Genomic DNA, 17,085 nt, shown 5'->3' on the forward strand with positions numbered 1-17,085 from the left:
GCTGAGGACGTTGCTGTCCTCGGTGAACGTGAAGAAGAGTAGCAGAATATGACTAATGGAATGAACAGCCTAATGAGCACATACTATGGATTGAGACTAAACCAGGGAAAGACGAAAGTAATGAGAGAAGTGAGATCATCGATTAACTTAACATCAGAATTGTACACGACGTAGTGGACAAATTTAAGGTGCAATACTACTACACTTACTCATGACAGACGAAGCAAAGAGGACATAAAAAGCAGTCTACTATAGGCAAAGAGGGACTTAATGACTAAGAGAAGTCTGCTAGTATCAAACGTTGGTCTCAATTTGAGTAGGAATTTTCCGATAATGTAGCATTTTGTGGAAGTGAATCACTGACTGTGAGGGAACCAGAAAAGACGAGATTCAGACGCTTTGAGTCATGGTGCTATAGAAGAACGCTGAAAATTAAGTGGACTGATAATAAATGGCGTTCTCTTCAGAATTTGCGAAGAATGTAACATGTGGAAAACACTGGTAGGATAAGGAACTAGAGGACAAATCATGTGTAAAGACATAAGGAAATAACGTCCATGTTACTTGAGGAACCTGTAGAGGATATCGAAGAAATAGTTGAAGACGTTAGGGGAAGTCTTGCTGTTAATTGAAGAGTCTGGCAGGGGAGAGGAATTCGTGACGAGCCACATCTAACCACCCATAAAACTGTTGGAGAAAATAAGTAAACAATAAGTAAGAAATAATATTTTGAAGACTTAGCCTCAGCTGCGCAAATTTTTCGGTCTTTACCAGGTTTCGGCTAAATTAATCTAGCCTTCTTCAGGAGCATAAAATTACTATAACATGCCAGAGTAAGTCACAATCGACAACAAAATTAAAATATCTGTAGTACCGTGGTACCATGGCGAATTAAAACTAATTGAGAGGGGTAGGACGTCAGACGGGCCGATTTGGAGCAGGAGAGGCACCACAGGACATTATTTCTACTGTCTATACTTTTACAAATGAATTCATAAAACTTGGTCAGCATGACCAGGAAGGATTGAGTACCCACACTTATAGCAGTGGAAGTTCAAAAACGTAGAAAAATTACGTTTTTTTACTTGTAAAATTTCATCTTTTTTTCACTTACTACTGGCTGGATTTGTTTCTGTAGGTACACTTTTCTTCCTAAGTAAGAGAGATTCTTTGATGAATTTTGCACAGCATACAAGCAGTACTTACAGGTGTATGAAACTATAAAATTTTCCAAATCTATTAATAAACTGTGGTAAAAATTGAGATAATTGACTATAAAATTTGAGTTTTTTCTAAAGAAGTTCAAAATGTAACAGTTCATTCATTTCTTCATAAATTAAATAAACTCTAGAGTTTCATACACATGTGACTATAGTTTGTATGCTGTGCAAAATTTTCGAAGAATCTCTCTTGCTTAAGAAGAAAAGTGTACCTATAGCAACAAATGCAGCCAGTAGTAAGTGAAAAAATGATGAAAATTCAAATGTAAAAAAAAGGTATTTCGTTACGTTTTTGAACTTCCACTACTATGATTATGAATCCTGAAGTCCAGGCTCGGCATCTCTTTACCACGTGGTCGGTTGGCAGCGACAGATACGTAGTTAAATTCGACATGGTACCACGGTACAACAGGTTTTTTATTTTAATGTTGACTGTGACTTACTCTGGCATGTTGTTGTAATTTTATGCTTCTGAAGGAGGCTAGATTAATTTAGCCGAAATTTGGTAAAGACCGCAAAATTTGCGCAACCGAGGCTGATTCTTCAAAATATTACTCTATCACAGTTGCTGACGGGGCTGCAATATGCTAAATATTCTTAAAAAACTTTTCATTTCAACATTTAATGATAAGTGGCGTACGCACCGCATAATGTATGCATTGTGCAAGAAGCCAGTCAGTTTGTGTTTAGTCGTCATCAAGTAAAGTTCCGCGCGAGTCACTACGGTGTCAGTTCTTTCAGTTTGGGCTAAGCTGTTATCGCGTAATATCCGTGTAGTGACTCTGCGTCCGAAATTAATTACGTAGGGTCCCATGTGAGTCAGACTTGGCTGCGCTTTCATAGCGTATGTTTCTTGCAGCCAGTTGCCGTGGTGACAGAGCTTTATCACTTGTAAGTTTTAACAGGGCGTTTATTGAGTATGGACGACGCATTATTCCCATTTATCGGTGCAATTTGTTTCATGTCCCGTTTTGCTGAAGAGAAGGGGACATTGGCTGATAAACTACTGTTGCATAGAATAACAATTTATTCTCTTTATTTTGAAACTCATTCCAAACTTCTGCATTTGATGATGTTTATTTATTACGACCAATTTTGTCATGCCGTGACAATCAAAGTGCTGTGCACCAGCCGGCGAAGCAAATATCTGCATAATCGTGGAATGCTATTACCTATAGCTTTACCTCAACTGAAAACATCAACCACAAAGTCAAGTAACACTGAGTAAAACACAAACATACGCGTATAAGTGTGTGCAGATCGTAGTCTATGAGAGATCACTGATTTGTATGATAATGTGAATTCGCTACATAAAATCTGATAATCATCGATGTAGTCAGTTGAAAATGAAGTAGCATAAAATGAAAATTACTTCGGTAGTATTACGTTAACTGCTTTAACGTTCAATCAAACTACCCACAAATAATCGACTGGACACCTAACAAATCAAGAGACTTAAGGGACGTCCATTCGCCTGAGAGGTCATTAAACATGTTGTGGTTAGTTACATGTTCCAGAGATCATATTCAAGCTGAACGTTGTTATGGGAAACATGTCAATTAACAAACATTCAGCAGATATTTTTCTGAAAGAAAGAGGATGAAAAATATTTGTGTGTCTACATGTTCGCAATTTACACATTTTCTTCTGTATAAAGGAGTTTTGAGAAATTCCTCTGTAGTACTGAAAGACCAACTGAGGAGAAACATCTTTAATCTACATTTGAAAACACTTCATCTCTCTGTCAGACATTTTATTCCAGTGGATAGAGTATGAAGGTCTTTGATAGCTCCACATCTCCTCTCTTTCTGTGCCAAATTTATATTCATTATCAGGTAATGCACAACATTTCTCATTCTTGTGAATGTCTCTTATGACTTGTTGACAGCAAATAATACAAGTATTGTGAGGCTGTGGTTTATATTTAGATCTGCTTAAAGAGATGTCTGCAACACTTACATCTGTGAACCCCAAAAATAATTCAAATTACTTTGCCTTGTGTCATGACTAATTTTTGTCTAAGCAAGAAATTACCCTGGATAAATATGTCGTAAGACATTACTCACTGAAGAGAAACACTTTAAACATTCATGGTGGTGTCTGATTGTTCTATATCGTGTCTCCCTACCACTTTCGCGCAACGACGCTCTGAGCGTGTTTTTTAGGGAATTAACTAGTTTGAACCTGGGACCTGTTGCTGGTAAGAATTCAGAAGAGTTCAGTGAGACTAGCGATGATATAACCAAATACTTAATGATCTCAGCGTCAGCTCCACTGCACTCCCTGTAAAAGAATCTTAATACTAACTAAATATAGTGGAAGGGGTTCAAGGCTTTCCTATTTTTAGGTAGCTGGTAAAATAACGTCGAAAAAGCAGTTAAGTTTACCATTGGAAATTTATTCTAATCACAAAACATCGTTTATAAATTGCACTATTGATAAAAGGAAATGTTTTAATACAGGATGGTAAAAACCAACTGCGTTCAACAAAAAAGTGAACGAATATTCCCTGAATGAGTTTCCAAGTTCTACAATCGATCGAAGGATGACCTATGCCATATCACATCTATAATCTAGGTTTAATTTAAGTTTCACAAAAGAGAAAACTATCAAAATGGTCTACAGTGACCCTCAGTTATCTTTAATTACTTATCTAACTTGTCGTAAATTACAGTGGCTGATGTGGCTTCTCAAGAACTATATAAAAGAAAAATCGTCGCGTTTCAGATCTGTTCTTCAAGTGGCAAATGTGAACACCATGAGTTTTAATTAACGATCGACACTAGTATTACGCAAAAAAGGGGTGTAACAGATGAGTCTTCTGCAGTTCTGAGTGAAGCTTTATGCGGTGTTATGCGGCATCGCGTGCGTTCATTACCTTGTCGGCGACAGCGGCCGGCGCACCAGCAATCCAGCTCGCCGTCTCGGAACTAACTCTCTCCTAACTTCTCCTTACTACAATTTACCGAAGTTGGTTTAAAAAAACTATCTGGCTGTGTTTTCATTTGACCAATCAGGGTCTCAATGTTAACCTTAAGCTCCGCCTACAAAAATTCTATTTAATGAGAAACGTTATACTTTTCGTGGTGGGGCAATGTTTTTAAAGTTTGCAACGTAACAGAGACGCTAAAAAGTCTCACGCTAAAACCTGCAGCTGGTGTGGTCCTTTAGCGTTATCGTAAGATCTATACTGTTCTTCTGGAGGGCTCTATCTTTTAACATGGGCTGGGGGGTGGTCCTTGACGTACCTGAGACGCGAAAAAGTCTCACGCTTAAACTTGCAGGTGGTAGTGGCCCTTTTTGTGTTATCGTAAGATCTATACTGCTTTACTGGAGGGCTCTAGCTTTTAACATGGGCGGGGGTGTGGCCCTTGACGTAACGGACGCGAAAAAGTCTCACGCTAAAACATGCGGGTGGTAGTCTTAGAGGTAGGCTGCCGATGTGGGTGTCCATCCGTCCCTTATCGTAGGGCCTTCTAGCTTAACACGGTTCTGCTCTCGGCTTCTGTTCTCGTTTCTCCCCTCAGAACTGCGTCTGCCTCACGGTGGGAAGGTACAACATGCATTTAGGCATTCTTGTGTTAGTCTGTGGTATTCCATTTGCTCACTCGTTACTCGTATAACTTTGGTTAATTTAATGTCACGATTTATTCGGAGCTATACGACATACTACTGGATTTGCTTATCATGTCAGGGTTTTCATGGAAGATATTGGATTTGCCTGACATCTTACAACATATGTTGATTTGTTGCTTTGTATATCTCCTATCTTGTCAGTTATTTTTATATCTAAAGAACTTAAGCGCCTTACTAGGTTTATTTCATGATTTTTCCAGTTCTAGTTCATCATCTATATATGCACCCTAGAACATAGAACTTTCGATCCCGTTTCTAACTAGTTGTTCGTGTACCAGGTTAATGGGCGGGAGGGATATTTTTCGTAATGCAAAATTTTTATAAGTTTCCTCTTTCCTTTCCTTACAGCTAGACCATTTATACAAAACAGTAATTTTCGCAGAAACGATTTACAGTTTTCTTTGTCTATACTTGTTTGCTTGTTCTTCACATCAATGATGAAAACAGGGGTAAGTCTACCATCTGATTCAGATAAAATGAATTATCAAAGGAAGAAAATCAGTAGGCCAATAATCGAATCCTGTGGGACTCGAATTTTAATGTGTCGCCATGCAGATGATGTGGCGCCCATCTTTATATTTCTTGAAAAGCTTAGGGTAACTTTCCTCGTTCTGTTCCTGGCATCAGAACTAAACCAGATGTGTAGTGAACTACGTACCCCAAAGAACATCAACTTCTTTAACCATAGCAATACCTTCTCGAGAGGGTGTATTTTATGGCCATCTTTTGAAGTTAATAATAGTCAGGTACTTTATATTTTAAAATTTTGAAAAAAATATTGTTTTTAATGAAGTCTCTACCAGATTTCATGTATGTTTCAAATTTTTCAGTTAAACTTAACTCAAAAATTTAGGTCTCTGCACGAGATATCACTTTCCCCAATGAATGTCGTATTAAATATGTCCAGGTTCAGAACTTTACTTACACATCAATATATCATTAAGTATGTTGACAGTAAAAGCCAACAACAATAAAGAAAATATGGATTTTTAAAATTTTGTTATGGTGATCATAAAGTTGGTAGAACAAGTTCTTGAAAGTGTGTCGATATTGCTGACAGTGTGCTCAAAGGTATTTTCGGATTCTGGACCTCTTCACACATCAGTACCTGTTTAAAAAGTATGTTTTTGACATAACAAGAATTAAAGAATTTTTGGTATCAAGTTCCCTCCCCCTCCTGTTGCTAGTGCGCGTAATGAAGCTGCCTTGGTTTTGATAGGTTAAGAGACTATTACAACTCCTTTCGATAAATCTGTCATTTTAAAAAATTAGGTGACTGATAATGAGTTGTGGTCATTGAAACGTGGCGGTAATAGGTGTTTTTCTGATAAGAGATGAGTATGATCTAAGAGCTGCGGGGTTCCACCTAGTGAAATCAGTGGACGTTGCTGTTGACCAGTGGAGATTGAGATTTACACGTGTGGTCGCTGACAGCCGTGAGGGCAGTGCGGCGGTACCGCCCACATCGTGCGGTGGCGTGGCGACCTTTGGGACACAGCTCCCAATAGCAGGTGATTCCTGTTCTATTGCGCCCCCGCTGTCGCTTACCAGAACGGACCACCTGTGCTGTCCTGTCGGGGTCGCCACCACACCGCCGTCCAGCCGGCGCGACCTTCCCCCACTAGCAGCACGGCGCGCGCCTGAGGGAGCCCCCCCACCACCACCACCACCTCTGCCGCCGCCGCGAGCTGCTATTGGCCGATGGGCGTGTCCGGCGGCGCGCGGACGGTTTAAAACTTCGGCGGCCGGCGCGTCGCGTCCACACGTCCTGTGGACAGCGAGCGAGCGCGACCTACCCGCCCTAGCAGACCGGCCCGACTTCGAACCCCGAGCAGAGATGTCCGCCAAGCAGATCCCCGCCCAGCCAGGCTGCGCTAGACTCCCGACCATGGCGCTTGTCCTCGCTCTGGCCGTCACGCTGGCGCTGCTGCAGGCTGCCGACGCAAAACGTGAGTAAACGCCACCGCATTTAACGCAACTAGCGACATCCAACACACGTGCTGTACAAGCTATCTTCCTTCATAACGATTCGCTTCTTTCCCCCCCCCCCCCCCCCCTTGTTGTTAAATCAAATCTCCTTTACAAAACCACTAATACCTGTCTTGATGCAATTCCCTGTAGTGGATGGCTTGCCTGGGTATACAGCTGTGTTGTTAATTTAGTACAAGAACAGAATTCATAACGAAAGCTACAGGTCTTTTTACTGAATATTCATTTGCAGACTGTTTCTGAAAGATTTTTCTATTCTGAATCCTGTAAAAGAAAAGAAAATGCTTTTAAGTCCATAGCAAAAGGTAAGCATTTTTATATGTAAGAGATTTTGTAACAACATTAAAATTACGAAATAAGCATATGGGTTTCGTGTTGTAATTCTTAATACAAGTACCAATGACATTTCATAATAAACTATTAAATCATTACAGTTAAAATACATTAATGTTAAGAAACATGTCCTTCACTGTTTAATATGATAATATAATATAGAAATATACTAGCTTAGCTCCCACTGATTCACTCCTGTATATTGTATGGTGTGGACAGTTTTTACTTTTCTTTAATCTAACTTTTATCTTGTGCACGCCCTGCAACGCCTTGTAAACTTTTCATGCTAATGAAGGCCATAGAAACATGGTTTTGTAGTTCCAACCAAAAAAACATTTCTAGTATCTATATTCTAAAGTTTTTCTTAATCATGTTTTTTTGAATTCTTGCGGTGATAGTTCCATAGAAACTTTCATCCCCTATCACACATCTCTTCATATCCAACCGAGAAGGGAAATACCAATTTTCGTAGAATGAGCCTTAAAACAATTTTTAAAACCAAATACTTAAAAATTTTCAACCTCTGTTTCAGCCCCTTAGGATTTGAATTTCCAAAAACAGTGACACATTTTTCAAAGCGCCAACCAAGAAGTCAGTTTTATTAGACGCCGCTATAACAATGATTTAGTACTTGTGTAATAATTTTTTCCCAAAACAAATGTTTAACCAGTATTTTACCCACTCAGTGGTTTAATTTCCAAAAGTTCTAAAACACTCATTTTTTTATTCCTGACTGTGAAACGAAATACGTCTTCATATTTATTGGTTCAAAACTGCATTAATAGCGATATTTTGAAAAAGCCTTTAATCCCCTATTTGAGCAGTCCCGTATTAGATGACGCCTACAGTATAAGATCAACACTCTATCTAAACTACAGCTTCTATCCTTAGTGGTGTGGGCTGGGAGATGATGAATCTGTTAATCGGTCTGGCCCTATTTCACCCCCTTAGGGGTTGAATTTCCAAAAATAATGAACAAACTAAATACCAGTTTTCCTAGATGTAATTATAAGAATACTTTAATGATTTATTTTCAAAAAAGTCTTCAACCAGCATTTCACCCCAATAAGGGTTACTTTCCAAAAGTCATGAAACATGTATTATTTCTGACCGAGGAACAAAATACCAGTTTTCGTAGTTCTAGCTTCAGATTTGCCGTAATAGCGACGTACTTTCACAAAACTTTTCGTCTCCTGTCTCACCCCCCCCCCCCCCTTAGTGATGGAATATAGAAAAATCCTTTCTAAGGCGACGCCTACTGTAAAAAAAACAACGCCATCTGCAAATTTCTATCCTTAGCGGTTTAGCTGGGCGTTGATAAATCAGTGAGTGAGTCAGTTGGGACATTGCCTTTTATACATAAAGATTCCAGTAAGCACGTCAGCACACATTTTTAATTAAATGCACTGTGCCTTTAAGATGTTAGCCAGATCAAGCACTTTCACGATGTATGTGGCTATGGTGCATTTAAATCATACGTCGGGTTGTGGTTATTAACACTGTCACACTTCCATAGTACTTTGTGCACATATTTTTTCGTAAGCTATACCACATATTCAGGCATCTTCTACACCGTGGAACAGATGTTTCTGTCTCTGTGACAGTTTTAATGTAATATTACGTACTTCTTAATATTTGGCTATTTTTAACTGCGATCAATTCAAAATTTAATAGTGTATCATGACGTGACGCTGGCCTTATTTTAGAACACGGCGTAATACCACACCCATTATTTTATGACAATAGAAAAATTGTTACAATTTTGTATCTGTAACAATTCATACCTTTTATTACTGACATAATACCTACTTCTTTCGTTTTACATCACTAGGAATGGAGACAAACTTCCCGAAACTCGTCTGCAGATAAACTTTGAACAAAGATATCGTAGATGTTTCGTGGATCCTATTCCTGTATAAAATTTGTAAAATTGTTAGTATCTACTCTAATTCTTGACCTCACATTACGCTTAATATTTTCAAATGGCTTCATCGTCGCTGGTATTTAGCGGTCTCAATCTGTTACTAATATAAAAATTTGTATTTCCGTCTCGGTCGCAAACTATGATATTCACATTTGACCAGAACTTCAGTGCCTTATGCACCATTTTTAGATGTAAAACACCAGGCTACGAACAGGACGTCGCTGTGAACTGCAGCAGATCCCTTGTGCTGCTGTGTGAAATGGTGCACTTCACAGCGATGTGCTGCTCGTGGCCAAGCTTTCTAAGTATTGTGACGTACATTCGGGGCATGTTACGTGTCCAGTTGAGTTTCATACTTTCATAACTATTCTCCGTCTTCTCATCGGACGTCTGTTTCTTTCCTTTTTTTAGTCTGAAGATAGTGCATAAGGCACTGATTCAGTTCATTTGTCAGTAAAAAAAAAATGCTTCCCGTTCGAAATGGAAACTTTTATTGTATGAAAATATGTTCCGCGCTACTGTGAGCCATCGAATGAACTTTTTGGAGAAAATAGGTGGGTAACCAGGGTTTGAATCGGACTTTCATAGAAGCTACAACTCCTTTCTGAAGATGTCCTCCATAAATCGCTTCAAAACATTGAATTGCTCCAAGAAATACCACTGCACAGCAGCCTCTAAACTTTGAATAAGTGCGATATTTCTACCCGCGAATGTTTGTTGTACATTTCCTTGAGTGCTCTAAGAGACAGAAGAGACGAGGTGAATTTCAAAATTTCGAACAGGGAGCGTTCATGAAAGCACTGCCGTTGCTCTTCTGTCGAGCAGTGATCACAATTATGTAAAAGCTGACTGAAAAACAACAATTTTGCCTTTGACTGTCAGATTTATTTTCCACCCGATAGTTTGAAATGTCTATGACAGGGTAACTTTTCTAGTGGAAAATTTCGCACCTCCAATGAAAGTTTTTTTGTCTAAAACCGACATCTTGAGTAACTTCGGTTCTCACTGTGAGCTTCAAATCAGTGTTTGAAACTGTACATTCATTTTCAGATGAAAAATTTCGTGTCTGAGCATGTATCAAAAAATACACGCCAGAGGACGCTTAAACGGTTCCGGTTTGTGCTTCGACTCGAAACTTTTCTACTTGGTACCGACGCTACCTTCCAAACTGCAGTTGTCGTAACTGAAAATAAATCTGACAGTCAAATACAAAAAATATTGTCCAATTAAATTCTCCAAATCAAACACTTTTGCTTTTTGGGTCCAGTTTTTTTTGGTTAGTTTCACCGATTCGATGGCAACATGAAACGAATTTTACTATCGTTGGCGAGATGAACAATGGTTACAAAAAAAAAAAAACTGTATGGTAATTGACGTTCCTAAAAAGTACCCACATAATAGTTATCGTGACGAAAAGACTTACTTCCAGTCCTGTTTCAGCAAAATGCCACAATTTTTCCATTTTCAGTGACAAATTACACTAATGATGTTAAAACGGTTAATAATCTCAGAAGTTAGAGGAAAATAATATTTTTATCACTTGTATTGACTGTAAAAAAATATTCACAGTAATAACTCCCTTCCTGTAAGTCCATTCGTGCACTTCGGTGGCTAGAAGTACTTAAGCGGCTTATAACAAACTGCAGGCTTCCAAATCGTCTCTATTATTTAATTTCTTGTCGTAGAGCGCGGTGAAAACGCTGTCTTTCACGTGGCTGAGTCAAACAATCAAATACTCTAGTCCTTATCAGTCGATAAGCAAAAGTTTTGTATGGAGTATTTCTGTCCACCAAACGACGATAAACTACGTACACCGAGGTACGAACAGGCGCCAGAGGCCTTCTGTAATAATTTCCAATCAATGAGCTTACTTCTAGTTTTAAACTCATAAGTTTAATAATAAAATGGTAAAAAAATATTTGATACCAGAAAGTGCAATAAAATCTTTCGCTTACGGTGACATTAACATCAATCTTTCAGTTCCACCCATTATTCAATCCAAATTTTGTTTCATTCCTCCAGCGATAGTGAACTTGAGTGTAAGAAGGGTATTCTTTCAGATCGACACAATATACCAACAAAATAACCACGAAAGATTATAGAGTTCTAGCAGCTTTGGTCAACAGGAATGGCTTTATACGCTGTTTCTGCTCGGAAAACATGAAATTGTTCTTTTCCAGCCAGTTTTTTGTTCACGACTGCATTCGCTCTTTTTGGTTTAACTACCATACATTACGCCCCTAAAACTTCAGACTCTCCCCCTTCGAGAAGGTACTTTGATGCTATAGGCGTGGGATACTCGTAGGACAAGCAGTCGTCATTAGCGATAGAATACAGCTTTCACGGCGCACCGGTGTGGGATTTTCCAAAATGCGAAGATATGTGTTGAAGAAACTGAATACTTGAACGGTGTTGTCCATGACAATGAAAACATTTTGGGTCCTGGTAACACGGCACGACAGCTTCTGATGTGAACTTCAAAAGAAGAAAACAGAAAATCCAACGAAGCGCTACGAAAACCGTAAAGGATTTATCAGAATTTGTTATAGGGACGCGCATTTCCCCCGTATTCAGCACTCTTACGTTTCTTCGTCACTCCTCGTTTCTTAGGACGACTGTAGAATTTGGCCAATAAATTCACCTGCGTTGTCTATCCGCGACGCTATCCCACTCAACGTTTAAATATCACTGATGATATCGTGCTCTGAACTCATTTTTTGAATAATGGATAAACAGTATGTTCTGTCATCTGACGTTCATTGAAGACGGAGATAGATATGACGCTCTCAAACAACTTTATTTCCGGACAAAAAGGGATTAAAGACATTAGTTGCCAGAGGCAACTGATTTGTATCAATGGGACAAGCTGAAAGTTTGTGCCAAGCCGGAATTCGAAACCAGGTCTACCGTTTACTAGGCAGATGTCTGGATGGCGTAGTCGTCAGGGCATCTGCCTAGTAAGCGAGAGACCTCGCTTCGAATCCCAGAGAGGTACAAATTTTCAGCTTGTTCCACTGATATAAATCAATTCCCACTGGCATCTAATGTTTTGAATTCCTTTCTGTCTTGATTCATAATGGCTGTAGGATCAAAATGGGTTGTGTTCACTCCACATATATTTAACTTCATTTCCTTTGACGACGTCAACGAAAACCTGTTACCTAGTTCATATTGTCCTACGAAGTGTGGATATTCCTAACAAATGACAATTACTTCAGATTCTAATAGAATTCCCGAGAAAAATATCGCAGAGAGGTGAGTATTTTACCTACGATTTATTAAAACATATAACAACTGTGCAGCAAATACATAGCGCCTAATCCTGGGGAACTTCTGCTGTAGCACGAAATTGCTGGAGCTCTAATCAAGGGAAGTATTCTGAGATGTGTAAAAGTCCGAATGTGGAAGCATACGAGTAAGGACAGAAATAATGTCAGATAACTTTTTCCTCTTTTGAACTAAAGATGTCACCCTTTTACGACGTTCGAAAATTCTTGTAGATGCCTTGAGAGAGTTAGACGAATGCAGTCGTCCAAGTTGTCTGATCGCGTAATAATCCATGTATGTATCAATTCTACAGCGGAGTTCATTTAAAGTATATGAAGTTGAAAGGTTCGCGATGAAGATATAAGCTGCGCGAGTGAAACGTAAAGTTTTGAACGCGGAGAAACTGCGAACCAACAACACACATATTTTGACTAACTTGATAATGTTTGTCTACTGCCACTTCAAAGGCGTTCCTACATCGTCAATGTACGTATCGAAGTCCTCATTTCGGTGTGATGTCAATAGGTGACATAGCATATCTGCGAATACAGCTGATCTGTCATATATGAGAACAGTGAAGCGACTTTCAGGTGTGAGAATTGTGGAAAAACCTATGGAACTGACTGTGACGTCATACACGGCAGAAATCATCAAAATCCGCAGCACACGCTGTTGAAAAGAGAGTAAGCGGATTTTATAATTAAGGGGAGGTTCAAAAACAGATTTTTTAAATGGCATTTTTTGGATCCATAAGTGTTTAGAATCCACCCCTGAAACGATTTTTCCAACTCGGAACGAAAATGTTTCTTATTCGCTGTTGAACAAAAAAATGTACCTGTCCAAAATCGGCCTTTTTCACGCACCAGTTTTATTCTTTCGGAGGACGAGTTATTGTACTGGTGCTTGGGAGGAAACACCTAATACAAATGAAAGTGTGAACGCGTGTGTTTGGAAGTTAGTCCCCAAGCATTTGCATTCAGCTGTGAAGACTGGAGGTTACGACTTTCCTGGCAGTAATCAGCTTTAACGAAGGGTATTCAGCAATTCTGAAGACCATCAGAACGATGGACGTCACCCTGGGACTCTATTCGACGCAGTTCGCCAAGCATTCGGACGACCACCGGATTCAAACGGCCGAAAACGGCTTGTCACCGGCCGTACGAGCGTCTCTGGAGCAGCGCATGATGGCCCAGATCGAGCAGAACGCCCTCCGTGAGGTAGAGGAAGAATTAGTTTATGGACCCGGAATAGCGAATTGAACGTACGGTGCATAATATTACATTTATATGTAGTCAAAACTTCAAACGCGTTTTTATCGAATTTTTTTTTTCCATCACGCGATATGGTAATCTTCTGAACCGATCGGCTTGATTCTTCGTTTTCGACGAACCTAACTAAGTTGTCTAGGAGTTGTGCCACTTTCATTCAGATCCATCAACTATAAATATTTTTATTTGGCCGACGAAGTCGAAAAATCGATGGACAAAACCCTCCTTTTTTTCAAATGGCCACCATTTTGTTTCCTATGGTCCAAATAACTTAAGCGAGGTACAACTAATAAAGAATCTTATATACTTCCTTAATGTCAACTCAATTTTGATACCAGACGAGCCGGCTGACCTGTGACATACCGCGCGTACAGGTCTACAGCGACATTTTGTTTCATTCCGACTGCACTTCTTTCTTTGCTATTGGACATTTCCGGTCGAAAAATATTCGTTTGTAGAGGAAATATCAATAAACATTTTGACCATATTTGCCACTGGTATGTATAACACATCCTGAGAAAAAAATTCTCAAGGAACATGCTTTATTTTTCGGGCCACAGATAGTAAACCCCCCGTAAAGTTGTCACGCATTTCAGTATATGGTTTTTGCCAAGAATAGCAACAATGACTAGCGTGATGTTATATTTTTGTTAAGAATGGCAACGAAATCTTGATAATTAATTCAAATTGTCATAGATTAAGTGGGTATCTGCTGTGTCGTAAATATTCAGATACGCCAGGGCTGAGGCGGAAAGCAGGAAGAGGGCGAACATAGCAGAAACCCTAATCTTTTTTTAGATGAGTTGCAATTGATCTAGGATCTCCAAAGTCGCAGGGTATTCAGATTTTCCTCCTGCCTGACATTTTTTTATTGTCGTTGGACAAAAGGAAAGCCCTCAAATAATTAATAATGTAAAACCGTGTCCCAAGGGGAAAGAGATAGTTGCCGCATAGCTAAAAGGGCTAAATAAACTAAGAAAGCCAATTTTCTTGTTACAGTAGACATTATATACTGAGAATAAAAAAATTATTATACACGGATGCTTTCCTAAGACCCTTCAGAGGCTTTTTCTGTGGTGTTTCTGCAGATACCTGCAGTTCAGTTTTTGCAAAGTATAGCTCGAGTCAGCTGACACACATCCCGCTCAGCACGTCTTACATACGACACCCAGCGACCACTACAAACAAAATGATTTTTAAAGAAAATTTTACTTGCAGACATATATTAACTGGGACAGTAGAAGACAAAGAATAACCGGTACTCCAGAAGCGAAAGCACTGCCCTGATACGCGGTGACTGCTGCCGCCATGGAGCAGTAGTGCTTTTCTCCCGCTGCTGGAGTATCGTACTGGTTACTCTCCGTGTTGCATTGCCCCTGTTAGTACTCACCGGGAATACGAATATCGCACTAGACTTACATGGCATCGCTCAGTCGTTGGACAAGTACAACTGCGACTTAAAATCATGTTTATACACTACTGGCCATTAAAATTGCTACACCAAGAAGAAATGCAGATGATAAACGGCTATTCATTGGACAAATATATTATACTAGAACTGACATGTGATTACATTTTCACGCAGTTTGGGTGCATAGAGCCAGAGAAATCAGTACCCAGAACAATCACCTCTGGCCCTAATAACGGCCTCGGTACGTCTGGGCATTGAGTCAAACAGAGCCCGGATGGCGTGTACCGGTACAGCTACCCATGCAGCTTCAACACGATACCACAGTTCATCAGCAGTAGTGACTGGAGTATTGTGACGAGCCAGTTCCTCGGCCACCATTGATAAGACGTTTTCAATTTGTGCGTTCACCCCGATGTCGCCAAACACCGATGCGACCATGATGATGCTGTAAACAGAACCTGGATTCAGTCGATAAAATGACGTTTTGCCACTTTTACATCCAGGCTCGTCGTTGAGTACAACATCGGAGGCGCTCCTGTCTGTGCTGCAGCGTCTAGGGTAATCGCAGCCATGGTCTCCGAGCTGATAATCCATGCTGTTGCAGACGTGTCGAACTGTTCGTGCAGATGGTTGCTAACTTTCTCATCTGTTGACTCAGGGATCGAGACGTGGCTGCACGATCCGTTACAGCCATGCGGGTAAGGTGCCTGTCACCCCGTCTGCTAGTGATACGAGGCCGATGGGATCCAGCACGGCGTTCCGTATTACCCTTCTCAACCCACCAATTCCATATTCTGCTAACAGTCATTGGATCTCGACCAACACGAGCAGCATTGTCGCGATACGATAAACCGCAATCGCGATTGGCTACAATTCGACCTTTATCAGTGTCGGAAATATGATGGTACGTATTTCTCCTCCTTACACGAGGCATCTCAACAACGTTTCACCAGGCAATGCCGGTCAACTGCTGTTTGTGTATGAGGAATCGGTTGGAAACGTCCCTCATGTCAGCACGTTGTAGGTGTCGCCAGGGGGGCCAATCTTGTGTGAATGCTCTGAAAAGCCACTCATTTGCGTATCACAGCATCATCTTCTTGTTGGTTAAATTTCGCGTCTGTAGCAAGTCATCTCCCTGGTGCAGCATTTTTAATGGCCAGTAGTGTATTTATTTCTCAACGTAGCCACCTTGACGACGGACGCATTTGTTCTGACGAGAGACCAGTTTGTGATACAGTCACTGTAGAATGTTTGACTTTGTTGACGTCGCCACAATCTCACCTCTGCCTGCACCGGTTCATCACTATCAAAGTGAAGCTGTAGAAGGCGTTCTTTAAGGTTTGGAAACAGACGAAATCGGATGGGGGCCAAGTCGGGACTGTGTTGAGGGTGATCGATGGCACAGAACATAATGTCGCAACCGTCGTGTGCAGTCTCGTATTGCAATGCTGAACGAGAGGATGCTCCACGCATGGATGGACTCTCGGAATTTGAATTTCGATTACAGCATGCTGTGCCACACGTACGGACATAACGTTGGACACCGGGATTTTTTTTTTTCACTCATCAGTCTTCTGACTGGGTTGATGCTGCCCGCCACGAATTCCTCTCCTCTGGCTACGTCTTCAGTTGAGAATAGCACTTTCAGCCCCGCCGTAATGTCTTAACACATGTCCTATCATGCCGTACTTTCTTCTTGTCAGTGTTCTCCACAAATTCCTTTGCTCTCTGATTCTCCAGAGAACATCCTCACTCCTTACCTTATCAGTTATTTTAAACATTTTTCTGTAGCACCACATCTCAAATACTTAGATACCCTTCCGTTCCGGTTTTCCCACAGTCGCCGGCCGGAGCGGGAGAGCGGTTTTAAGTGCGTCAGTCCGGAACCGCACGACCGCTACGGTCGCAGGTTCGAATCCTGCCTGGGCATGGATGCGTGTGACGTCCTTAGGTTAGTTAGGTTCAAGTAGTTCTAGGGGACTGATGACCGCAGAAGTCCCATAGTGCTCAGAGCCATTTTAACCGTATTTCCCATTG

At 40.5% G+C, this 17,085-nt stretch overlaps 1 protein-coding gene across 2 annotated transcripts in view; it reads left to right on the forward strand.

Annotated features, from left to right (window-relative positions):
- Window positions 1-6,633: 6,633 nt before the first annotated feature.
- Window positions 6,634-17,085, forward strand: part of LOC126293434 (uncharacterized) — a 368,783-nt gene continuing 358,331 nt past the window's right edge. For both annotated transcript variants that reach the window (XM_049986658.1, XM_049986659.1), the window contains exon 1: window positions 6,634-6,805. In XM_049986658.1, coding sequence (XP_049842615.1) covers window positions 6,694-6,805 — 112 coding nt within the window. In that variant the 5' untranslated portion in view covers window positions 6,634-6,693. The remainder of the gene's footprint in view (window positions 6,806-17,085) is intronic.

Source organism: Schistocerca gregaria, chromosome 10, assembly GCF_023897955.1.
Source record: "Schistocerca gregaria isolate iqSchGreg1 chromosome 10, iqSchGreg1.2, whole genome shotgun sequence".
Classification (NCBI taxonomy): domain Eukaryota; kingdom Metazoa; phylum Arthropoda; class Insecta; order Orthoptera; family Acrididae; genus Schistocerca; species Schistocerca gregaria.